This window comes from Excalfactoria chinensis, chromosome Z, assembly GCF_039878825.1.
Source record: "Excalfactoria chinensis isolate bCotChi1 chromosome Z, bCotChi1.hap2, whole genome shotgun sequence".
Taxonomy (NCBI): domain Eukaryota; kingdom Metazoa; phylum Chordata; class Aves; order Galliformes; family Phasianidae; genus Excalfactoria; species Excalfactoria chinensis.
Genome location: NC_092857.1, coordinates 73,025,502 through 73,049,857, shown reverse-complemented (window position 1 = coordinate 73,049,857; position 24,356 = coordinate 73,025,502). Strand labels below are relative to the sequence as shown.

At 49.2% G+C, this 24,356-nt stretch overlaps 1 protein-coding gene across 1 annotated transcript; it reads left to right on the top strand.

Annotated features, from left to right (window-relative positions):
- The first annotated feature begins 822 nt into the window (after positions 1–822).
- FRMPD1 (FERM and PDZ domain containing 1) lies at positions 823–24,317 on the top strand. The gene is made up of 16 exons (XM_072359336.1): positions 823–936; positions 5,333–5,437; positions 5,700–5,857; positions 6,582–6,684; positions 6,818–6,863; positions 7,575–7,682; positions 11,139–11,234; positions 12,905–13,030; positions 14,055–14,174; positions 14,452–14,588; positions 15,708–15,834; positions 16,217–16,312; positions 16,748–16,930; positions 17,339–17,486; positions 18,159–18,965; positions 20,222–24,317. Exons 2-16 carry the CDS (start codon positions 5,337–5,339, stop codon positions 22,507–22,509), a joined length of 4,644 nt encoding a protein of 1,547 aa, XP_072215437.1. The 5' UTR covers positions 823–936; positions 5,333–5,336; the 3' UTR covers positions 22,510–24,317.
- Positions 24,318–24,356: the final 39 nt, after the last annotated feature.

The following is a 24,356-nucleotide window of genomic DNA, read 5'->3' as shown; positions in this document are numbered from 1 at the left end:
CCCTGATCACATCTCAGGGAACACCTTTAGAATCTAGTACATAAAATCATAGACTGTAAAACACTGTTTTGTTCCAGTGTCTCGTTAAGGGTGGCCGACCTTCCAAAGCTTTGCCAAACGTGTCCTGCCAAATGTGTCTTTGGGGGGCAGCCCAGGCTCACAATTAACTGTGTTTGTCAGGAGTTAGCTGAGTTTGCTGCTGCCTGCCTTGGTGGCCTCCACCTGGTGATGCTGTCCAGGGTGGAGAGTCCTCTCCTGGCTGAGGGATCCCAGAATGTCCTCCAAGATCCTCCACCTCTCCCCAGAGCTAGGAGTGTTCATTACCTGATGACAGCTTCAATGAGTGCCTGTGTAGAATCCTTTTGGCCTCTGAAAACCATTGGAAAAACTGGGGCTTTCTGGCCACCGAGTCCAAGCCAGGGAGGTAGGATGCATTGCAAAAGAGAGCACTGCTGCTCCACTGTCTGCTTCTTAGATCAGCACACAGCAGACAGCTTGTCGCTGGGGAATAGCATGTCTGATGAGTCGGAGCCTCTGCAAGAACCAGCCCCTCTTCATCTGAACTGCAGTTTGAGGATGGATCGTTAGCTTTGCTGGTACTGAAATCCACCTGCAAGAGTCTTTCTAACCACATGAGCTGAAGTCTGGACACTGGCAGGGATCACAGGCTTGTTTACACCACTCTGTCTGCCGTGAGAAGGCACCAAAGATGTGGTGAAGCGCACAGGCCTGTTATGTTGGTTTTTATGTTGTTATCTGTTGTTTTTTCACAGCTTGATCCGTAGTGTCTTTCAGAACTGTAGAATACAATACCCTCACAGCACTGCATGCAAGGCACAGACATCTCTTTCTCCAGGCAAACTGCTGAAGTTCAGCATCACTGGGGTCACTCTGCAGCCCAGGAGATCTGATCCAGAAGCAGCCATCTGCCAAAGGGTAAGATAAGAGGTAGAACATTTCTCCCTAAAGCTGCTGCAGAGGCTGCTGCTAGCACTGGGATCCCTGGCATGCTGGAGTGGCCAGAGGCAGGGTTTGGGTATCTTCCATGGCCAGACAGTCCTGTGCACATATCAGGGCTTTCTGTGTGGGTTGTGCAGCGTTAGGTTGAGCTTAGCTTCCTGAGATGTTTGCTCTCATGGTTGTCTCTACTTATAATCATTGCTTCAGAGTGCCTGGGAGGCTGGCTTGGGGTTGGGAGGAGGAGGAAGACTTATGGGCCTTTCCTCCCTCAGTGAATGCACATAGGTAGTAGGAATACTGCGTTAATTCCTGCATAGCTGGACATGCTCCTTAACCCCACAGAAAGTGAGTTGGAATCATTGGGTCCCACCTGCCAAGTCTGACTTCATTCTGCATTGGCAACATCAGCAGAGCTGGCATTTGGAGTGGTAAGGCAAATTCCAGTCGTCTGCTTTGTGGTACTGAAGTATCTGCTGCAAAGAAGGAAGCAGAGTCGTTGCACTGCATCTGCCACAAATACACATATTCTCAAAGCAGTGTGTGTCACAGCTGCTTGTTCCCAATAGCCAGAACAAATTCACGATAAATTTAGCCCCAAATTCCAGTAAATGTAAAACAAAACAATACAAACAAACAATAAAAAAATTGAATTATTCTTCATTTGCCTCATACAGATGTAGCTGAGATCATTTATCAAGGGTGTTCTTATTGCCTCTGTGAAGGTCAGCTGCATTCTTTTTAAGGTACAGAAATGCAAATCAATTCTGAAACTCCAGCCATCAGTACTGCCCTGGTGTGGGTGCTCCAGGAATGCCCGTGTGAGTTAGCTCAGTTAGTCAGGGCACATCTGATGATGCCTGTGGGAGGATGTGGGAAACAGGTTGTCCTTCCCACTGCATCGCAGGTGTTGGAGCTCAGTACAGCTCCAGCATTTGGAGTCAGACCTGCCTGTGATTTCCTGCCTGCCTCCCCACAGGCTGTCTGTTCTAGCTGCTCACTGGTGGCATATGTGTTAGCGGGGACAAAATTGAGAGGCCGTGTAAGGAAAGGCACCATGCTAAGTATTCTGAAGGGAACCAGAGATCATTTAGCCTTGATGAGCCCTGTTCTGTCTGCTAGTTACTCTAACAATGTCTGGGTTCTGGCCTGGTGCTGTCTTAGCAGTGTATGTCACTGCAAGGTGCCATTGTGGGAATAATGCAGTAGAAGAGCAAAGGCTGCCATCCCACACAGTTACAGTTCATCAAATCTTGCAGAGCTGCTTCTTGCCAGCAGCATCATGGTGTGTCCTGAGGTTTGTTGCATGGGCAGTGAGAATGTGAACTACTGGAGCAAACAGTTGTTGGTTGTATTGGTTGGTTGGTTTTGTTGTGCCTTATATATATATTCCATCTTTTAACATTCTGTTTAGGTGACTCAAGCATTTCTGTTTATTCCTGAAGCTTTTTGCCCTTGTCGTTTAGGCTCAGAGGCTTTCTCCATAAATTCCATGCTGTGAAGCACAGCACAAAGATAGAGGGGATAGCCTGTCTTTTCTGCAAAGAAGGAAAACGAGAGTCAGCAATAGAGGATGGGCCTGCATGTAGAGGTAACAAAGCATCAGGGTGTAAATGGTCTTGGTGTGTCTGTAGCTGAAGCTGCAGACATCGCAGCATTCAGGCAGAGGGAGAGCTTCTTGGGGCAAAGGATTGGCTGCAAGCAGGACTTTGTATCTCTAATAAAGAGCTCAAAAGGATGTCCGGATGAAGTGCTCCTTACAATAAACATTCAGAGAGTGTGCCAGCCACACTATTAGGTAAGTGTCATGGTGTCTAGGGAGCTGACAGACAGAAGAGGTGAAATACTGAGACTGAAAAAGGGATGCTAAGCATAAGTGATGACTGCTCAAGCCTTGGTTTGATATGTCATACATATGTCTATATGTCTTCCTGCCTGCAGAACTGCTAGCTTATGATTATTTCCCAATTATCCATCTGGAAAAGGTGCTTTTCCTTCTGAGACAGCTATTTGGTTGTAAAGATACTGATTTCCAGCTCAGAGATGCTGCTCAGAGGTAGGCATAGGAGCAGTGTCAGAAGGGCAGGTTTTTTATTGTGTTGCCCAACAGAAAGCAGCCGAGAGAATGGTCATGAGGGAGCTGAGGGACTGAATCTTATGACCCTATTTCTGTCCACTGTTGTGTGGGTGAGTCGTGAAAGGAGCCAGAATGGCTTCTAGGGGAGGAAGGAGATGTCGATGAAATAAGAGGAGCAGAGAAAGTGCTAAAGAGGAGGGGGAGTTCAGACTGTGTTCAGACAAAACGTGTCACACTTCATCTGACCGCCTCCAACCTTCTCTTTTACTGTTCTGCTATGAACTCAACCACGTTTCTGCTGCAGTGGATATCAACCACTGTCCTCTGCACTGTCCCAGCATAAAAGATGTCCCTGATATGCTAGGCTTGTTGTCTGAATAGAAGACATAAGAGAAAACAAAGCTGGGGACACACAAATCTTGCAGTCTGAGCAGAAGGCAGTGTAAAAGGTGGATATAATAATTCTGATTCTTTGTCAATATTTGAAATACAAAGGGTTGATGATCTCCTTGCTGCTCTCCTTTCTCCTATCGCTACATCATCTGAAGAAAGATCCCTCCTCATCTTTTCTGCAGGCCCCCCACTTTAAATATTGAGAGCCTGCAGTGAGGGCTCCCCAAAACCTTCTCCATGCTGAACAACCCCAGTTCACTCAGCCTGTCTTTGTAGGAGAGATGTTCCAGCCCTCTGTTCTTCCGCTAGAAGTCTCTTAAGACTGGAGGAAAGCCAAGATTGCTTTTATCTTCAGGAGAGGCAAAAAGGAATAGCTGGGAAACTACAGAGTGTTCAGCCCCACTTCCATCCCTGGGAAGACGATGGTATGGCTAATTCTGGGAACCACCTCCAGGCACCCAAAGGATGAGAGAATCATCAGGAGCCAGCATGGATTCACACAGAGAAAGTCACATCTGACATCTCGAAAAGCTGCTGTGATGAAATGGGCAGCCTGATGGATGAGGGAAGAGCAGTAGGTGTTGTCTGCCCAGACGTGGCAGGCTGCTCCCATGAGATCCCCATAGAGAAGCTGGTGGATCATGAACTGGCAGAATGGCTGTGCCCAGAGGGCACCAATCAGTCGTACATGTTCCAGCTGGAGCGAGTTCCAGTAATTAGTGGTGAACATCCAGGGTCAGCACTGCATCCAAACCTGTTCAGTGCCATCATTAATGATCTGGATGATGGGGCAGAGCGTACCCTTGGCAGCTTTGCAGATGGCATAAAACTGGGAGGAGTGGCTGGCATGCTAAAGGACTGTGCTGCCATTCAGCACTTTGGCAGGCTGGAGGAATGGGCTTTTGAGCCTTCTGAAGTTCCACAAGGGAAGGAACAGCCCCAGGCACCGGGACATGATCAGACTGCTCAACTGGAAAGCAGCTCAGCAGAGAAAGACCTGAGATCCTGGCTCACATCAAGTTGAACATGAGCCAGCAAGATGCCCTTGCCTTCAGGATGGCTTCTGATTTCCTTGGTTGTATTAGGCCAAGTACTGCCTGCAGACAAAGAAAAGGGATCTTTTCCCATCTATTCTGTGCCACTGAGGCCACACCTGGAGCACTATGTCTACTTCTGTGCTCACCTGGGCAAGAGCTATTGGAGAGACTCCTGCAAAGGGACAGGACCATATCTTCTATGTGGAGAGGCTGGGGGAGCTGGGACTGTTCAGCCTGCAGAACAGAAGGCTTGGAGGGGAACCTTATTAGTTTCCATATATACCTGATGGGAGGGTGCAGAGGATGGAACCAGGCTCTTTTTGTTGTACCCTGTGGCAACACAAGAGGCAGTGGAGCAGACTGCTCAGGAAGTTCCCTCTGTATGTCAGGAAGCACTTCTGTGCTGTGCAGGTGGCTGAGCAGTGCTCTCATATCCCAGAGGGATTGTGGAGTCTTTCTCCTTGGAGATCTGTGTGATGTGGTCCTTGGCAGCTTTGCAATTTGGAGATCCCAGATGAAATCATTAGCAAACCTCAGTTTTCCCTTCTGGAGAGAGCTGAACAACAGCATCCAGAAACATGAGAATGGGCTGCAGAGATTGGTAGGTCATTCTCTGCCGTGAGCAGTTAATGCAGTTTAACCATCACTGTGGACTACACTAAAGCAGCAGGTAGGGGAGATTAGATGGGCAGGAAGAATCATTGTAAGTCCTGAAGGTGTTAACATCCTCTGTGAAAGCACATGGTTTTCCCAAGGTGCCTGTTAATCTCTTTGTTACCCAGGAGCTGTGAGTTGGTAATTCCAAACAGTATCTAGAAGATGCACTGCACTCAATCCTGTGTTTTCCTGTGGTTTCTGTCACTTCCAGATAAATGGAAGACTTGGAGACTAACTTAATCCAGACACGCAAAGCATGCAGGATAGAGCAAATGGTAGCAAAATGGCTTCATCGCTCCCGGGATGCTGCATCCAGGTAAACATGTCTTTTGTGAGTGGGGGTATCTGTTTGGATCAGAGACAGCACAGGCTTGTTTCCAGTGAACGTGGAAAGCCACTGCTTACAGATGTCTCTCATTTTCCCTAGGAAAAAAAAGCAAAGTTTTCACCCATAGGTACCTAAACAAGCTCTGACCTCTCTGTGCATTTCTGCAGCCCATTGGAAGCCAGGGTTCTGTGGCTCTGAGCCCCTTTGGTAGGGTGTTTTCTGATGCTATCACCAGCTTCTTGTCTCGCAGTGGCAGAGTGTCTGTGACAGACGTCACCAGCGATGGCAGTGGCCAGGCTGTCAGCCGTGTCAAACTCACTGTCACAGTGTACAAAGACTTGGTCCTCCATCACTACGGCTTCGAGATTTGTCCAGACCTTCCTCTTACAATCGCATCTGTCACTGCAGGTAGGCACTGCTGCCCTCTCCTCACAGGGGGTGAGAGACCTGAGCGGTCCCAGATGGCCCTTCTGACACCTTCCTACCTCTGGTTAGCACAGGAGCCTTGAGCACTGAGGGGAAAAAGCCTGCATGCCTGTGGCATGCAAAGTGTTTGGACATCGGTCTCATTCTGATGGCACAGAGGAAAACTGAAGCCATGGCAGCTTCACCATCAGTGTATTGGCTGCACTCAGACTCAGCTGACCCTGAAGGACGTGAGATGCTTAAAAGCCAAGCTCATTCTGGTGTTGAATCTGAAATGCCAAGAGACAGTTCTATCTAATTTTACAGTGCTTAGAGTTCTTACATTTCTTACACTGAGGTCATACTGCTGAAAAGGCTGCCTGGACTTAAAATGCTGTACCAAGGAGAGGATCACCACTAGCCACAGGCAGTCCATCCCAAGTTCTGCCTAGGTAAAGCAGATCAGCGCTTCCAGTTATAAAAGGCTGGGGCTTAACCCTGTTTTTAAGCTGTTTTGACAGTTTAGCATCAAAAGCTGTGACACTGTTTTTGATTATTATTTTTTTTAAATGGGTACACAAAAACATCTGCTTTACACCCTGTTGGTGTTGGTGTGACGCAGCACTCCCAGAAGGAGCTGCTGCAGCAATTGGGTGCTGGATGGGAAGAGGAGAACTTCCTAGAAGCTCTGCTGGCGTGTGACTGACAGCAGGCTGGTTGCCCGCAGGGAGCACTGCGGATGGGAAGCTGCTGCCAGGTGACCAGCTGCTCCGGATAAACTCTACCATGGTGGAGGACATGTCCATTGAACGTGTGGCTGACATCATCAGGTATGATCCTGCCTGTGTTGTGCAGACAAGGGGATGAATGCAAGAGGGGAGATGTGGAGACCCACTTTATCAGGGGGTTACAAAGGCACATGCAGGTGATGACCCTGACTGACTGCATCCCTCTGTGTTACAGGGATGCTGGTGATGAGCTCCTCCTCACTGTCCTGCGTTGCACATCGGTAAGTGGCTTCTCTTCAGCACTCTCAGCAGCTCTGCTCACTGTCCTGGGCAGCCAGGCTGGCACATGGGATGCTCCCCACTTTTCCAGGGCACAGAGAGGCCAGGAAGCTGCCCGCATTAAGGCCAATGCTGACAATGTGGACCAACCACCCCCCCACCCAAGTTGTTCCTTGATAGTTCTTGATGTTCTTTCAAACCTCAATTGCTTTCCCACATTCTTTCTGTGTGCAGTAAAACATTTATCTTTTTTTTTCTTTTTTTCCTCTCTGGGATCCACCTGGCTACTCATTACAGCCTAAGGATTTCCCCTTCTTTTAGTTCAGCAAGTCTGGGATGGCAGTGAGCAAGGCAATGGCCTGTAGCTTCCTCCCCTCATTGTTATTCCTGCAGATCACCCCTGAGCAAACAAACCTGCCTGTTCTGACCGGGCTGTCCTCCCCTGCTCCATTAAGTAAGAGCTGGGACCCTGGTGTTGTTCCTGCCTTGGGAAGAGAAGCCAAATTTCAGTACAAACCTTTGGTGCAGGTTGCCTGTTCCTATTGTATAAGCATCACCAGCAGAGATCTACTGCTAGCACAGTGTGTGTGCCAGCACAGATTTCAGTACGCGTAAAGGCTGAGCTACAAAGCAGGGATGATCCCCTGCCTCCACCGTGAGCCATTGGCTCTTCAGCAAGCTGAGCTGCCGACCGAGTGCTGTTATCTTTTCAGGGTGGGCCGAAGTCATCGTTTCTCACTGAGGAGAAGAGGGCAAGGCTGAAAACAAACCCCGTGAAAGTGCGTTTTGCAGAGGAAGTGCTGGTGAACGGGCATGCGCAGGTCAGTGGGGCTCAGCTGCATTGTGTACTGGGGAGAAACAGGTGAAGTCCTTTGGCAGTGCTGGGTCAGGGCAGCTAGGAGCCACAGAGTGGCTGTACCTTCACTGTGTACCCAGGGCTAGTCTGCCTTGGGTGTGCATCCCATCATCCGATCCCAGCTGGGTTCATGGGCTCCTGAGTGATGGGGGAAAGTGCTGGCATTGCCATAGAGATTTGCTCACTTGGGCTGATGAAAAGCTGTTGTGCATGCTGCTCCTGTCTTTTTGCCACCGTGTGAACTTTCTGCCCAGCTTTATGGCAAACCCTGACCCAGAAGGTAATTGGTGAATCCTACGACTGATACCAGTTCTTTTTTCTGACAAAGAATCTGGATCATCTCTCCCAGCCTTCAGCAGTTCTCAGCGAGCATCCCTCTCTTCAAAGAGTTTGGTGCAGGTGACTTTGGTGCACTTTGCAGTTACATTTGGCACGACATGTTCTCAAGCTAGAGTGACAGCTCACTGTTTCCTGGCCACTCAGAGGGCTTCTGCAGAGCATTCATGGCTGCTTCTATGATAGACCACCTGCAAGAAGCTGAGACGGTCTGTTCTGAAGTGAAACAAGACCTCTGTGTATATACTTCTAGCTTTGCAGTGGGGATGAACCAGCCACTAGACTCTTTTCTTTCCTCTAGGCTCTCCCAGCCCTGGTTGGGTGCAGAGCTGACCAGACCCAACTCAGGCAGAGCTGTCTCTGTGGCAAGCATTTCTTTGCTTTCCTCTTCTCCACTTGCACTCACTGCTGGCTGCCCCTCCGCCCTGGATGTCACGATGCTACTGGACAAGCACAGTGCAAATGCTCTGGTACTCCCATGTCCTGACTACAGGCATGTCAGAACCCCTTCTCCTTTGCTCGCCTACGTTTTGGAGCAGGAGAAAATGTATTGCCTCTTTCTGGAAAAGCAGTATTCACCACAGACAACAGCTGCTCTGGTTGTGTGGCAAAGAACTACCCTCCTTTTGAAGGAGAGCTGTATTAAGGCAAGCAAAAAAGGCATTACGGCCTTGAAAAAAAACTGCAAAGACTCCTGTTTCATTAAGTGATCTTAATGGAGCATTGCTAAATGATCTCTGTGACAACTGGAAGGAGCCCAGAGGCTGCCTCTTGCAGCTGAAACCTGAAACCCCAGTTTGGGAGCATAAATTGTTGATGAGACTCAGTGCTATCCAGCCTCCATTTTATGCTGTGAGCTCAGTACAAGTTTCCATATAGCTGAATGATACGTAAGAGCAGGGTCCCCTGGGATCATGAGGTCAGCATCAGTGTACTGCTAGAAGATGTGGGCCTATTTGTAACCTGGAGTAAATCAACCACAAACCAGACAAAACAGGACTGGGATACAGGCTTCAGCGATAGCAGAAGCCTTCAGAGCTGTCTATCAGTGCCTGCACAAAAGGCCAATTGATTGGATCTGACTCGAAAAGTGGTGATACTTCATTTGAATATGAGGATTTCTGTCTAGATGTAAAGTTGTGCTGTGTGCTGGCTGTGCAATGGCACATTCAATGGCACGTTCATCTGACAACATGTGGAGCTGGCAGAAAACCGTGGTGTTCGGTGCAAATGAGCATCACTTCTCTGAGAATGATGAAGGAGCCAAAGGCTGGCAAAGACTGTGGCACGTGAAGGTGTGTTTGTGCTACTTACCATGACGGAGTTAGAGCTTATGCTCAAGAGCAGTGGCAGCCTTCACTCATTTCTCATGGTAGTACTGTCAGAAGCTCGAACCTCACAGAACAGGAAGGAAGAACAAGGAACAAAGCACACAAGTGTCTTTATGTTCTTTCTTGTAGTGCTCCCACAGCACGTGGACTGCATCAACAACCAAGGCTGCGAGATTTATGAGGTGCTGCAAAGCAAATGAAGCACAGGATAGATGATCCTAGAAGTGCTGCTTTCAGCCTTGAGGCTGTCGTGATGAGCAGATGAACTGTTTTAAGATTAGAAGAATAACAAGGCCAAGGATAAAAACAAGAACAAAGGTGCAAATGACCTCTCCTAAAGGAAAAATGCGGAGGTCTGAAGGCTATGGCTCCAGATGGTGCCTTTCCCAAAGCACCCAAGGGATCTGCCTTTGCTGTGGGAGTCAATGCCCTCTAACACATTTAAGATGTATTTCTAGAATTCTGGTGACACCTCCTCCTCTTTGGGAAGTCACAGTGATGTATCTCAGGGGGATGCTCAGTATAGCACCTCTGTGTGTTTAGCTGAATGCTACAGTCTTCCCCTGGCATGGACGTTGTATCTGACGTAGGGTTTGAGTAGCTCTTGAGGTGAAGGCATGGCTGCTGTCAGTGGGGAGGTGTCACTGAGGGGCCTTAGCACAGCCCACTGCCTGGTAATGGGAAGATGTATTTTCTGCAAGCCGCAGTGGACATACCTGAGCCATGTACAGCTGTTGGACTAGATGAAATTTCATAGTAAAGGTGTTTGTCTTGCTCTTTTTCTCTTGCTCAATCCCAGGAGCGTAATGAGGGAATAAAGCTTAGAGCTATAAAAGAAGGCTGCAAAAGCAGAGAAAGACTTTCATTTGACAGGCTTGAGCAATTGGCCCGTGCAAATCTCATCAGGTTCAAACAGCCAAAGGCAAAGTGCAGCCCCCCATGGTCTGGGGCATTCATCTGAACAGGCTGGGTGATGAATGCAACCCTATGGAGAAGCACGTGTAGATGCTGATAGGTGAAACACTGCATATGCAGTGGCAATGTTTGTTGCAGCCCAGAAAGACCGTGATGTCCTGGACTATATAAAGCATGTATTATATATAAAGCATGGTCAGCAAGTTGAGGAAGGTGATTCTCCTTTACTCGGCTCTTGTGAGACCCTGCCTGGAGTATTCAATGAAGCTCTAGGGCTTCCAGGGAAAGAAGAATATAAACTTCTTAATGCAGGTCTGGAAGAGGGCCACAAAAATGATCAGAGAGCTGGATCAGCTCTGCTATGAGAAAAGGTTTGAGGGAGTTACGGTTGTTCAGCCTGGAGAAATTTCTAGGGAGACCTGACAGAACTCCAGCCCCTGCTCAGTGGGGTTTTAAAAGAAAGATGGAGAGAGACTTTACCAGAGCCTGCTGGTTTTAAACTAAAAGAAGGTGGATTCAATGAACATAAATAAGAAATGTTCTACTATGAAGGTGGTGAGACACTGAACAAGGGGCCCAGAGAAGTTGTGGATCAACACCCACAACTGGAAGTGCTCTAAGGCCAGTTCGAATGGAGCTCTGGGCAGGCTGATCTAGTGGAAGACATCACTGCTTACTGCAGGGGATTGGAATTAGACGATCTTTAAACATCTCTTTCAACTCGAGCCATTCTGTGGTTCTGTGATTTATGTCAGGATGTGCTGTGTCAGGCAGAGTAGCCCGGTGCCAAGAGGCCAGATGTCCAAGGATTAATTAGTGCTGTTTCTTTTGTTCCACAGGGGAATTCTCTTCTTTGTATGCCAAATGTTCTCAAGGTATACTTGGAAAACGGGCAGACGAAAGCTTTCAGGTTTGAGACCAGCACTACTGTAAAGGTAACAATGCTCCACGTCTTTGTTCTCACTGCCTCTATTCAATCCAGTTGCAACGATGCATGTAGCATAACTTACAACCTCTGGGTTGCATTGGCCAGCCGGTGCCAATTGAATTGCTGGCTGCTGCTGATCGAGGTGGATTTTCTTTGCCGTTCCTAAAGGGGAAGCATTACTTTGATTCTCAGTTTTCTTCTTAGTAGCGGATTTTCACATTGCTTGTAGGAGCTTGGCTGTGAGACCACTACAACTTTGTGAAGTGTGATTAAAGGTGGGTGTCTCATTTGAACTGCAACAGAATTGTTTTCTTCAGAGGGTCTGGTACAATGCTATGTTTTGGTTTGGGGGGAAAAGCTGCGTTGTTAACACAGCAGTATTTGTAGTTGCTGCTAAGCAGTGTTATACAGAATTAAGGCTGTTCTCAGCAAAGAGCTGGTGGAGGGTGTTCTGAGAAGCTGGGAAGGAACAGAACCAAGACAGCTGACTTAAACAGGCAAAAGGGATATTCTACAATGTGATATAATGTGGAAGGAGTTCTGAAGGGAGTAGGAGTTCATCTTGTGCTCTTCCACTGCTTGGGGGGCTGGTTGGGCATTGGTTGGAGGGTGCTGAGCAACTGCTTATGCATCACATTCATATTCTGTGAATATATGCTATACAGATAGATTAATTCCTCATGTTCAGCTTCCCTCTAACCTGGAACAAACTTTTCTCTCCCAGGATTAAGTGGAAACCCTGATTGCCATCCTCACAGAAACATTGCCATTTGTGAAATACTTTCTGAAATAAATGTTTCCCAAAGTTCCTTTGCTACTTGAGATAACAGATGAGTTAAATGTTTATGCTCACCCCATGACGACCAAGCAAGTTACGGGAGCTCTTTTCCAGTCCGTGCTCAGTAAAGCCATCTGCAATGTTTTCTGTTTGCCAGAAACACACACAGTCATTTCCACAATGCTCAGTGTAGCAAAAGAATTATCTGCACAACCAAAACAACACATCAAATTAGCTACGATTTTTACTAACGATGGCGGTCTCCGTTTTTTGGGCTGTTGTGGGGAAAAGGGTTTCTCAGCAGGTCTTTGGAAAGTGTTGGAGAGTTTAGAAAGCTGGAATATTTCACAGCAGATACATGGAGTGAAGGTGACAAGGTGCTCCAGACTGTGAGGCAAAAGCTTTGGACATGAGGCAGCCCAAGCCATACGTCTCTAGGAAGCGCATGTGATGCCTGTCAGACCTTGAATCTTTGCATCTTGCAGCACTTTTGTCACAGCAATCTGCAGTTTCTCTCCCTTGTCCTTCTGCCCTACAAAACAAAACAAAACAAAAACAAACTCTATCATCCTCCATTTCTCTGCACTTACCATGCTTCCCCTGCAGTTCCTGTGGCTCCTTTTGTTGCCCACTGGCTGGCAGCAGTGGATGTGGGTATCTCTGAATGCTGTCCTGCCTGGCTGATAGAACCCTTTATTTCTTGGCTGCCCTGCTGGGACAACACAGCTGGTCACCACCAGGCTTGCAGAAAGGCTTGGGTTTGGCTGCTTCCCTTTCGGTGTTGTCCCACTTGGCTTCTCAAGGCTGGCCAGAACTATCTGTACATCTGATGCATTCGTGCCATCTACAGCAACTGTGCTTAACTTCTGTTTGGCCATCTGCATGTTCTTCCTCTACAGGATATTGTTCTCACCTTGAAGGAGAAGCTCTCCATCCGGAGCATCGCGCACTTTGCTCTCACCCTGGAGGAGCAGTACAACGCAGCAAAGATCCATCTGCTGCATGAGGAGGAGCTCATTGAGCAGGTGTGGAGAGCCCCTGGCATGGCCCTACAGCCATGAGGGCAACCAGAACCAGTGAGCTGTGGTCAGTGGGGTGCAGAGGGGCAGTGCTCTGCAGGTGTCACAAGAAGGGGGCTTGGATATCCTCAGAGGTGCTCGCCTCTTTGTGTGAATGCAAGCCCCACTTTCAGCATCACCTCCATCCCTGTAGAGAACCCTCGGGGCAGTACTTGTGTGCTGATACAGATCAGGGCATGTAAAGCAACTCCGGGACAAGTCAGAGATGTCCACTGACACTGAGGACAGAGGCTGTCTTAAAATAACTGGTAGTTAAGTGAGTTACCTCAGCTGTATGCCAGCTTTGATCTAATTCCTAGTAAACACTTGTGTTCTGCAAACAGAAGGGCAGCTCTGTTAGTAGTTCTGGACTAACTTAATTTAGGAGAATGTGCTTGCTTGGAAGCCAGCATAACAGCCATGGCACTGTGGTGGCTGATGATCCGCTGTAATGCAGAGAGGTTGGAAAGCTAACATCATCCCCCTGGGGCATGTGTGTAAGAATGTCTGTGTAGGTTCTGTTGATGAGCCTGTGCTGGATTTGCTCAGAATAAAATATGATAATGTACAGTCCAGGGACCTTAACGCTGTATTAACATAATGATGAGGACCCAAATGTCTGCTTTGTGCTGCTGTATCTTAGGACCGAACTTAAAAGCAGATGAATTTGCCCCTTTCTTTGTGGTTACACCCCCTGTCATGGGTGTGCTACAAGCATATGAGATTACTAGATGCTAATTAACTCATGCTGTCAAATGACTTTGAGGCTACCAAGGAGGAAGGGAAAAGAGAAAAACAGGAAAAGAGTCAAAGATAGGAATACAGACACTATCAGCATCTCCTGGTATTTGCTAAGGACAGCGGCTGATCCGCAGCCTTCCATCTGCCATTGGCTCTGAATGATTTCTTTGAGCTCATGCTGGATGCTGAGCACTGTATTTATGGAGGGACTCCAGCAGTTACTGTGGCTGATAATGTTTGTCCATTGCAGGTTGTCCAGAAAAGAGAATCCCATGACTGCCGATGCCTCTTCAGGATTTGCTTTGTCCCGAAGGACCCTTTAGACCTGCTGCAGGAAGACCCAGTTGCTTTTGAATATCTCTACCTGCAGGTGAAATAGAGGCGTTCCATAATTCAGGAATAATAGTTATTTTTCTGTCCAGCTTACACTAAAGCGTACTTCCAGCCTGTTCAATTACATGAGTACGAAATGTAGAGCATCGGCATTAGGGCTGAACTTTTATCAGATTCCTAAATCAATTGGTATTCTTAACAGAATGAGACTGAAACGAGCTGGGTAATTCCCTCTGCTTGGCCCACTGCAGGCATACCGAAGGTCTCATTCTGTTTTCTTAGCCTTCATGCTAACTCAGCTCTGTTTGTTCCAGAGCTGCAGCGATGTGCTGCAGGAGAGGTTTGCTGTGGAAATGAAATGCAGTGTGGCATTACGTCTGGCTGCCCTGCAGATACAGGAACGGGTCTATACGTGCGCTCAGCCACAGAAAGTCTCTCTGAAATACATTGAGTAAGTTCCAGATTTTCTCTGTTATTCTGTGACCGTGTCCATCTCATGTAGGCAGTTAATAGCAGCTGTGTTTTTGCCCAGTGCTTAGTTGCGAGCAGGAGTCCATCTCTGACCCAGAGAGACCTCAGTCGGTTGGTTTTGCCAGTTGTTTTAAGGCAAGGTAACTGCATGAGCCTCCCTGCTTTTAACCTGCTGAGCTACTTTAACCTGCTTACACTACTTGCAGTGTAACATCCAGACGTCCCTAACAAAGGGAGTTCCTAGTCTGCGGCTGCAGCAGGGGCAGAAAACTGCAAATCTGTTACGTAGTTTTGCTTACCAAGGCTGCTTCTGCCAATACAAAAAGGTTTGCATACTGTAGTTTAGAGAGGGAACAGTGACCAAGTTTGCACAGCTGGCACCTTACATCCATGCACCTCCCAGGACCTTGTCAGAAATACTCAGTTCCAGTCCTCATGCAAAGGAATGGGACCTGGAAAACAACACAGAGAAAATGTTTTCACAAGCCCCAGGTGTGCTGAGCAGCTTTTTGGAGCTGTTAGATGGCACGTGCTCTGAAAAGCAGCCCTACTTTAAGAAATTGTCATGCCTTGTCATTGGAAGATGGGCATTTGTGCTGTAACTGCTCCGCAGAGCCTCCACCGGCCGAGGCAGCACTGCTAATTCTGTGTGTGCAGCCAGAGATACCCAACCACATGTAGTCAGTGCACTGCAACAAGCAGGTCCAAACACGTGCAGCATTCTTAGCTCCTAGTTATTTAACACCTGCATGGCAAATTTAACCCTCTCCATGGCAAAGACAGTCAGGATTACTACGTGGATTTAGGTTGTCTCCTGTATAGCAGTGTAAAACTGGGCATTCTGCATTCTGAGAGGGCAGGTTTAGATGGGGCGTAAGGATGAAGGTTTTTACAGTGAGGGTGGTGAGGCACCGGCACAGGCTGTCAGAGATGTGGTGGAAGCCCCATCCCTGGAGACACTGAGGGTCAGGCTGGACTGGGCTCTGATCCAGCCTGATCCAGCTGTAAGTGATCCTGTTCACTGCAGAGAAGTTGGACTAAATGACCTTTAAAAGTACCTTCCTGCTCCAAGAGTTGTGTGGTTCCATCTTTCTGGCAGGAGAGACTGGGGAATTGAAAACTTCATCTCACCAACTTTGCTTCGAAACATGAGAGGAAAGGATATAAAGAAAGCCATCAGCTACCACATGAAGCGGAACCAGGTCCTGCTGGACCCTCGGCAGAAGGTAGTGTGCATGGCCTGGGTAGTGTGCATCCCTCCTGGGATGCCATTGCATTTCTCAGTACCAAAGAGGGCATGTCTTTCCTCTTTGGGTCTCCTCAGTGTGTGACCAGTTGCTTTTTTCTTTTGTAAGCTCCCCTGCAGCACACACACTAATTTCCCTCCATCATGTATCTGATGTGGCTTGCTTGTACAGTAGCCAGCTGGTAATTGTGGTAATGTAGTATCATCCTATTCAGATCTGAAGCACGTGCAAAGCGAGCTAGGTGTGTTGATGAGATACTGAATACTGTATGGAAAGAGCATTGTCTAGCTTGCAGTCTACTTGGCAAACTTTATTCTTCTATCGTGTTTCTAAATAATATTTCTTCTCTTGCAAAATGAAGCATATGCTTGCAGCAGTCCAAGTGCGCCTGAACTACTTGCAAATACTGGGAGACCTGAAGATGTACAGTGGGAAGATCTTTAATGCCACCCTGATGGTACGAGTGCAGTTAATCCCTGTCACTGAGGTTTGACATGCAGTGTTCTTGGGCGGTAACTGGACAGAGAGGGTACCAGAAACAGTGCTAACCCTTTTCCTTCATGTCTGAACTGTAACAAGGCTCTGTCTTAACCACAGCAAAGCTTATCCAAAGCAGAAATTCCTAGTTATTTTTCTGAATTGGTTGTTGATGTAAGACTAGCAGAGCTGTTCTGGCTGTGGGGGGGGGGAAAGGGGGAAAGGGGTTCTTCTTTTCTTGCTGGTCCCAGTACTGATCCATAACAAGTGGCGAACCACCAGCTGTTTGGGCCTGTACCAGAAGAGGACCTTGCTGATAGCTTGCACTAATGCTATTTTTACACACCTTGCCCAGTGCAGAAGAACGGGCTCCTGCTTTGGTTCCATCTTAACGTTTGACTTCTCTCCCTTGCAGCTACAGGACAGGGAATCGTACGTGGCCTTGCTGGTGGGTGCCAAGCACGGGGTGAGCCAGATAATCAATAGTAAGCTCAGCATCATAACCAGCCTGGCAGAGTTCTCAAACATCAGCAGGGTGGAGCTGACAGAAGAGTCAGAGAAAGTCAGCATGGTGAAAATCTACCTGCAGGACCTGAAGGTGGGTGGTGCGCTCACAGCAGCCAGCACATGGCAGGGGAACAGGGGGGACTGCCTTTTGTTGTTGTTGTTTTATTAAACAATCTGACATTGTGCTGATGGTGTCATTAGTGCAAGAGGCTCAGAACAGACTCTGAAGGAAAGGTTCTTAGGAAGAATGGCAAAATGACTGAAGAAAAGTGATTATTTTTTGCTGTGCTTTATCAGTGAGACTTATCAAAGAAACAGAATGCAACAAAAAACAATTTGTTTCCATGTTCCTCATACGGAAACAGAGTGCTGTGCAGCTGTGGCAGTATGAGGGCGAGGAAGTGTCTTTTCAGTGTGTGGCAAATGGTGGTAAAAGCCATGTTTGTTCTAAGATTGTGACTGCTTTCTGTCTCCCCTTCCCTTCCTTCCCCCAAAAAAGCTGCTGACTCTGCTGCTGGAATCAAACAGTGCGAAAGATCTTGTCTGCCTCATCGTTGGCTATTACAGACTGTTTGTGGATGCAAATGTCTCCATATTTACTTGGGGAGAGAAAAGACAGCAACTACACCGTGTCTCAGCCGAAGAAGGTTAATTTGCCAAAGAGTGGGGAGGAAGTGGGTTGATCATCCAGTGGTAGCAGTGTCATTCCTTCCTGGGAGCAGTGTCACGGTAGCCTGGGAATGCTTAGTGACCATCTGCAGAACATTGAGTGTCAGCCTCACTGCCAGCACTGCCAGCTCTCCATTAAACCCAGATGTGTTAGGCTGGGGCAGAGCAGCAGTAACCGACAGCTCTTCCCACGAAGGAGAGGCCAAGTACCTGTCAGCAAAATGGCAAACGTGTTTCTGGGCACCTGTGCTCTTTCACCAAACTCCTGAGCAACCCCTGCTGCGCTCTGACCAGGAGATGGGCAATCTGTTTGCATTGCTGCCCTGTCCCTTGTCAGGATAGCTCCGGTCCCATAAGGGTTGCAGACAGACTTCAGACAGCAAGTTACCTGGCTGCTTTTCTGCAGCTGCCCTTAGTACTGCTCTGCAGTAAAACCAGGCAGAGCAGGCAGGCAGACAGAACCAGGCCTCCGCTCACAGGTTATGGCCCTGCGGGTCAGATTGCACCTTTACATGGTTTACTGATGAGCAAGTGTAGGCAGAACTCTCTTGGCTCTGAATCACTGCTGTGTGGCCGAGTTTGTAACCCTGTTCTGACTGCTCCTCTGAGCCACCGCACAGCACAGGCTGACAGATGTGTTTAAATCACAGGGTATGAATCTCGAACCTGCAGTGATTCTGAAGACTCCTGGGAGATGGATTCCTCCTCAGAGCACTGCTTGGGCACACCTGCAGCATACAGCAGCGCCCATCCTGCCTGTGAGGAGAAGCTGGGAGAGCTTCAGAGCCTGGAAAAGGACAGCACAGAGCCCCAGCCTGGGGGGGATTACCCGCGTGATGGGGCTGACAATGCGGACAGCACATCTGATGCTTCTGATTCAGCCAACACAGAGAGCCGAGGGTTTAAGACGAGTGGCTCAAGTGACTCCATGGATGCACTGGAAGAAGATGAGTTGGAAGCCTGCTCTTCCTCCAGGCCAGAGTTTTTCCACTTCTACACACCCACTGTGCATGAGATGAACAGCTTGGACAAGAGCTTCCCCATTTGTGCTGCAGAAGGCTCTGGCAGATCAGAAGCCAGAGACTTCTTCTGTTTCTTGCAGGTACCAGAAGCAGATAAGCACGGGTGTAAGCACAGCCCCTCTGAGCAGAAAGGAGCGGACAGTGATGTGTCTGTGCTGCGGACCAAGCTGTCTGAGAGAAACTCCATGGACTATTACAGCCTGTGCTGCAGCATTTCCCCTGCAGGCAGCGTGGAGAGGAGCAGCGTCGGTCACAGCCATGACAGAAGTCCTTGGAAAGACGAGTCTGCCCACGAAGAGGTGCCCTGGGGAGCAGAGCAGATGGCAGAAGTGAGTGATCTCATTCTGGAGCCACCCCTGGGCTTCGGTGACACCAGCTCTGAGGAGGAGTTCTATGATGCTGCCGACAGGCTCAGCCCCCCCTGTTCCCTGGCAGGTAAACCCTCACCCACCCACTGTCCTCTCCCTCTGTCTGAGGTTAGGGCTGAGGTCATGCCTGCCTGCCGTGTCAGCCTGCTGGTAAGGATCGTCTTCCAGCTGTTCATCCTGTTGGTGGGTTTTCCCAAGGTTTTTTGCAGGACCTTTGAACATCTGTCCTCCACAAGCTGCTCTTTCTCAAGTATACTTCACAAAGCTGTCAGTGAGTGCGCGTACAGGGGTCAGAGCAGCAGCACTGCAGGGAGATTTGCTGTCACCTCCAAGCACTGGATCCAAGGAAAAAAAAAGTCAGTTTTCAAATGAGTTTTGCATCCTGGAAAGTCTCCGGGTTTCTTCAGGAGTTCCAGATGAGGAAGCTACGGCACTGCCTGATCTGGAAGCCAACATGCTGCGGAACTAAGTTCTGTGCAGCCTTTTACATAGGCCATCTTTGGTTTTGAAGAGGGTAACACATCCCGGAGTCAGAGTGCAGGAAACATATGTGCCCTTGAACAGGCAGGCACCTTGATGACAGGTCCAGAGCTGCCAGGCTCTGCCTTCATTCCCTCCTTCCAGCTGTGGGACATCTTATTGCTCCATGCACCCCAGAAATCAAAGATAATGTAGGGGTCAGAGGTTTGCCCATCTGTATGGCTTGCTCAGCTGTATGGCTTGCTCCCTAATAGTGGTGCTATCTCAGAGAAGTGACGATTCCCACTTCTGAATTAACCAGCTCTATCAGCATTAAGTGAATTTCAGAATTTATTTTGTGTAGTTGTAACCGTGTTGGCTTTTTGCACTCATGCATGGTGACAACATGGTGTTCGGGCACAGAACTGTAACCTCTCGATATTTTTGTGATCTACATACGCAGGCTGGGAATTTCTGATAATGTTTCTATTCAGTCTGCCCCTGTACGCAGTAGTTTATCTAGCAGGTTTCTTGTGTCACCAGACTTAACTCGAGAACTGCAGCTGTATCTGCGGTCAGATCAAGTCACTGCAGCAAAAGCAAAGGGAAAGATTATCCAGCTCCCTCTGCAGCTCATCCTGGACTTCAGTATTTGTAGCCACGAGTCAGAACACTTTATTTTTTTTGACAGAGCTCATTCCAAGTTGGTCCATGACCATAAAGAGATGCTTTCCTTTGGCATCTGCTGCCAAATGCTTCTGTCTGCAATTGCAGGACTTAAGAGCTTTTTGGCGTCTGGGAGAGACGTATGTGTACTCTGCTGCACGGGGCCATTTCCTGACTTACGTGTTCTTTCCTTGCCAGCAGGCTGCCAGACGACATCCCAGGAGAGTACAGAAGATAACTGCATCCTACAGAAACCAAGATGTTACAGCTTGGGAGAAAACTCGATATCGAGGCAGATGTCAAGAGAGAAATATGGGGAGGAGAAGCAGCTGGTGTATTCCAAGAGCCTGAGGAAGAGGAGATCTTTTCTGAAAACCAATTACACCTCACAGGTCAGTTTCCCGCTGGCTATACCAGGCTCCCCGCAGAGCTGCTGCTCCTGGCCACCCACCCCACCACTCCCTGCTCAGCCCTCAGATCCACCTTCTTCAGAGAAGGATGCAGAAATGGGAACACCTGCCCCCCAGGCCCAGGGAGACATTGCCGGCACAAAGTCATCCTCTGGTGTGATGGAAATGGAGCCTGACACCATGGAAACAAAGTCATTGACTGATTTGGTGGTTTCTTCCATCTCAGCTGTTCGCTTGCAAGGTGACCATAGGGAGGAGAGTGCGGATGTTGCTGTAGATGTGGGTCAGCTCTGTCCTGCACATGCTGTGCACCCAACTTCCCTGTTCCAAGAGGAAGCCATGCACCTTCCCCAGGAGCAGAGCAGTGCTATCCAGGAGAGCCCCACAGTGAAGTGGCCAAGTGATGAGAGTTGTGTGACCACCAGAGATCGGCTAGCCCAGGCAGCGCCAGAAGGGGAGTGTGATGCGATGGAACCCACGCACGAAGCTGGTGATGTCCCCCTGTTCCAGGGCCAGGAGATGGCCTGCCCTGCTGATGAGTGCACTCTGCCTCCTTCCTCTTGTAGTGCTTCTCCCCATGGGGTGGCCAAGGAGCAAGATCTGCTCGCCACTGCCTGGAGGCAAATGGCATGTGAGGAGCCTGTCCTGGTTCCATGTGGTGAAGGAAAAGCTAACCTCGATGGCTGTGCTGAGAACAGGAGGGACAGTGCCTTGTCACAGGCAAAAAGCAGACAAGCAATAAGCAAGGAGGCCTTAAAGAAAGTGTACAACAAAAATCATGTGGGTTTTCCAGATGTAACACAGCTGCTAGCAAATGGCGGCAGCAGTTCAGGGGTTATAGCTCAACTCTCCTGGCTCACAGTTCAGGTGAGGTCAGACCTAATATCACCCAACCCACCTCAGAAGAGAGGACATGACCCTCTAGAGCTTTTGGGCTCTCAGAGGACCACTGTGTGCGTGGGGGATGATGCTGTCAGAAAGGAGATGCAGGCATCATCAGCTGCACTACCTCTTGAGAAAGAGTTGGAAAGCAAGAATGGGATGGTTGAAGGGGAGCCCAGAAAAGACACAGAAGATGTGGGTCATGAGCATCTCTGTCCTGCTCAGACTCCTTTTCTTGGAGAACAGTCTGCCACAGTGAGGAAAGACTCCCTCCAAACCAGAGAGCTTCCCATCTCCCCAGACCCAATTCCCTTGGGCTCACTGGGAAAAACAGGAGACTATGGGGATTCAAATCACTCCTTCCTCTGCTTTAATCACAAAAAGGATGAGCAAGCTGCTGCTGGGCCCATCCTGACCAGGTCTTTGGGATTTTCTGTGATGAGGAAGACGTCGGCACAATTTGGGATGGACAAGTGCAGCTGTCAGCTGTCCTATGTCAGCTGTTTCCATAGGCCGGATGAAGACAGAAAGCAGGAAACCACCGTTCCCATGTGCAGCATGTTTCTGCAGCCTGTCACTACCCCACCATCCACCAGCTGCGGTCTTCCTGGGACCCCTGTGGGAAATTACCCCATTACCATTGCTTGGAACAGGGCGCTGGGCCCTGAAGTCCAAGCCCTCAGCCAACTGAAGGACCAGGCATGGACGAGCCCTGCAGATTTCCCCTGCTTCCTAGCCTACACTACAGAGCTCCAGGAGGTTGTGGTGAACCTCTCTGGGAACCAAGCAACCCACCTGCAAGACCGATGTGCAGAGCAGGGCGCTGAGAGCAAAGATGCCCTTGGCTCGGCCTCTCAGGACCTGCTGTCCAGTTGCAAGGAGCTTCTGAAAACAGAGCGTCCGCTTGAAGAGCTGCAGGAGGTGTTGAGGGTGACGTTTGACCACCTTGTTCAGCTGGCAGTGGCCTGCTTCCAGGTGACACATTGCCAGCTATGCAGCCAGAGGCAGCAGGAGCTGAGGGCTGCGCTCGTGGACGTGGTGGGCACCTACCACCAGCTAGTGCAGGCTGTTCACCAGCAGCTTTGCAGGCAGGGCTGCCCAGACCTGGGCGCCACGCTCCTGATGCGCCAGCACACAGCCCTTACCGCTGCCATGTTTTGCCTCCTGCAGCAGTTCAAGGTCCCCCCGTTGTGACAGGGCAGTTGGTGAGTGCAGAAGAGCCTCGCCACATTACATTCATGTATCACTAGGCTCTCCCACACGGGACATTTAACCCCCACAGCTCAGCAAATGGTCATGGAAGGGCACCTCCGTGCGTCAAATGACTTCCACCAACAGCTGCCTAGTTCAGGGGTGGCCACGGGACAGAGCATGTGCCACTCCAGCCTCGCTTTATCTATTGCTGTGTACACAAGCTCTGCGTAATGTGCAAACTCACAGAGCACTCCATAGCTTATCTATGTAGCCTGGGATATTTCCTTCAGCTCCCCAGCACTTTGCAGATAGCCAGTCACATAAGTGTTGCCCTAGCCTCCTTTGTCACCTGTGGTACATACACCCCAGGCAGAGAGGTGACCAAGCAAGCTCTGAAGGAGACTGAGATCGGAATCCACGCTGGTCCACCAAGGAGAGCTGGGCTGTTCTGCCTACGCTCTGTGGTTGAACTGTGGTGGAAACCACTTTGGGAAAAAGAATTATCTGCTTCTCCTTGCAAAGGTAGAGAAGGTTATCCCAGGTTGGGGATGCAAACCATATCCTTTCCTCCTGCTGTAGTTTCTGTATGTCAGCCTTAACTATTTACAGTTGCTAATGCTGAAGAAAGTCCCTAATCAGCAGCCTCCCCCACTGCTAGCCTTGCCATGAAATAGCTACCTAACGATCCCTGTCTTCCAAAAAAGGGGATAAATCTTGAAGACAGAAGTGCCAACTGTGCAGCTGTTGACATAACCCATTATGCCAGCCTCCCTTGAAGGCACGCTGCTTCTCCTGACCTTCTTGTCTGTCAATAGCTGCACGAAGCGCTACAAATGCCTAGCTAGATATGAGCTACCAGCCCTTAAACGTATCCTAATTGAGCACCTCTAGTGAATGTGTGCTTTCCAGTGCTGGAAGCACATCCTCAGCAATCTGGTGGTAAAGAGGGTTGCAGCAGGTCCTTGACTGCTGGTGTCTGACCCAGGGACTTGTTTGGGAAGGGTGATGCTTGCAGCAGGTCAGTCTCTGCAGCTGTGTGCTTGGGATGGAGGGGTCTGCCCAGGCAGCAGGCAGGCTCCCAGCCTCCTTGTTCCAGGCCCTGGTAAAGAATGCTCCCAACATGCAGCACATGAAAGATGGAGGCAGCTGAGGAGGGGTGGGGGGCAGCAGTGGTGTGCTGGATGGATGCTCTAGCAGCAATAGGGGACCTTCAAACCAGGGAGATGATAGAAACACAGAACAGCTTGGGTTGGAGGGGACCTTAAACCCACTCAGTCTGTGGGCTGAGGCAGTGCAGCACCCTGTGCAGCTTGGCCTTGGGCACCTCCTGGGAAGGGCCATCACAGCTGCTCTGACTAACCACGGGCAGCCTGCCGTCCTGGCTGCAAAGGCCAAAGTGCTTTCAGCCACATGGCAGAGTAGCTGAACAGTTCACCCAAGCAGGATTTCCTGACACTTCGCCACTGGTAGACGGCTTCACATTGTGTATGGGATTGCCCTGCAAATTCAGGGGCTGAATCGGGAAGTTAAAATCTTACACTGAAACCAAAACGCTGCCCTTGCTGTCTTGGCAGAGCTGCAGTGACGTTTAACTACTTACTTACAGCTGATGAGCACAGAACATGAATGCAAGCAGGAAGAGCCCGTAGGACACAGTAAAGCAACAGGCAGCTGCAAACAATCTCAGACTTTATGGGGAGGAACCACCTGCTGACAGTGTATCTTGTGAGTACCAAATTCCTGGTGGTGTCAAAGGCCCTTGGCATGAAGGGGAGATGAAGATGAAAGCAAAGGTGACAGGAATTTACCTGCAAAGCTTTCCAAGTCCTCGGACTTGGCTTTTCTGT

Bases quoted from the DNA above. Each gene is read 5' to 3' on its own strand.
- FRMPD1 (XM_072359336.1), top strand. From the start codon at position 5,337: ATGGAAGACTTGGAGACTAACTTAATCCAGACACGCAAAGCATGCAGG. The intron at 7,683-11,138 runs GTCAGTGGGGCT...TTTGTTCCACAG, and splicing joins TGGTGAACGGGCATGCGCAG to GGGAATTCTCTTCTTTGTAT. The intron at 16,313-16,747 runs GTACGAGTGCAG...TCTCCCTTGCAG, and splicing joins TCTTTAATGCCACCCTGATG to CTACAGGACAGGGAATCGTA.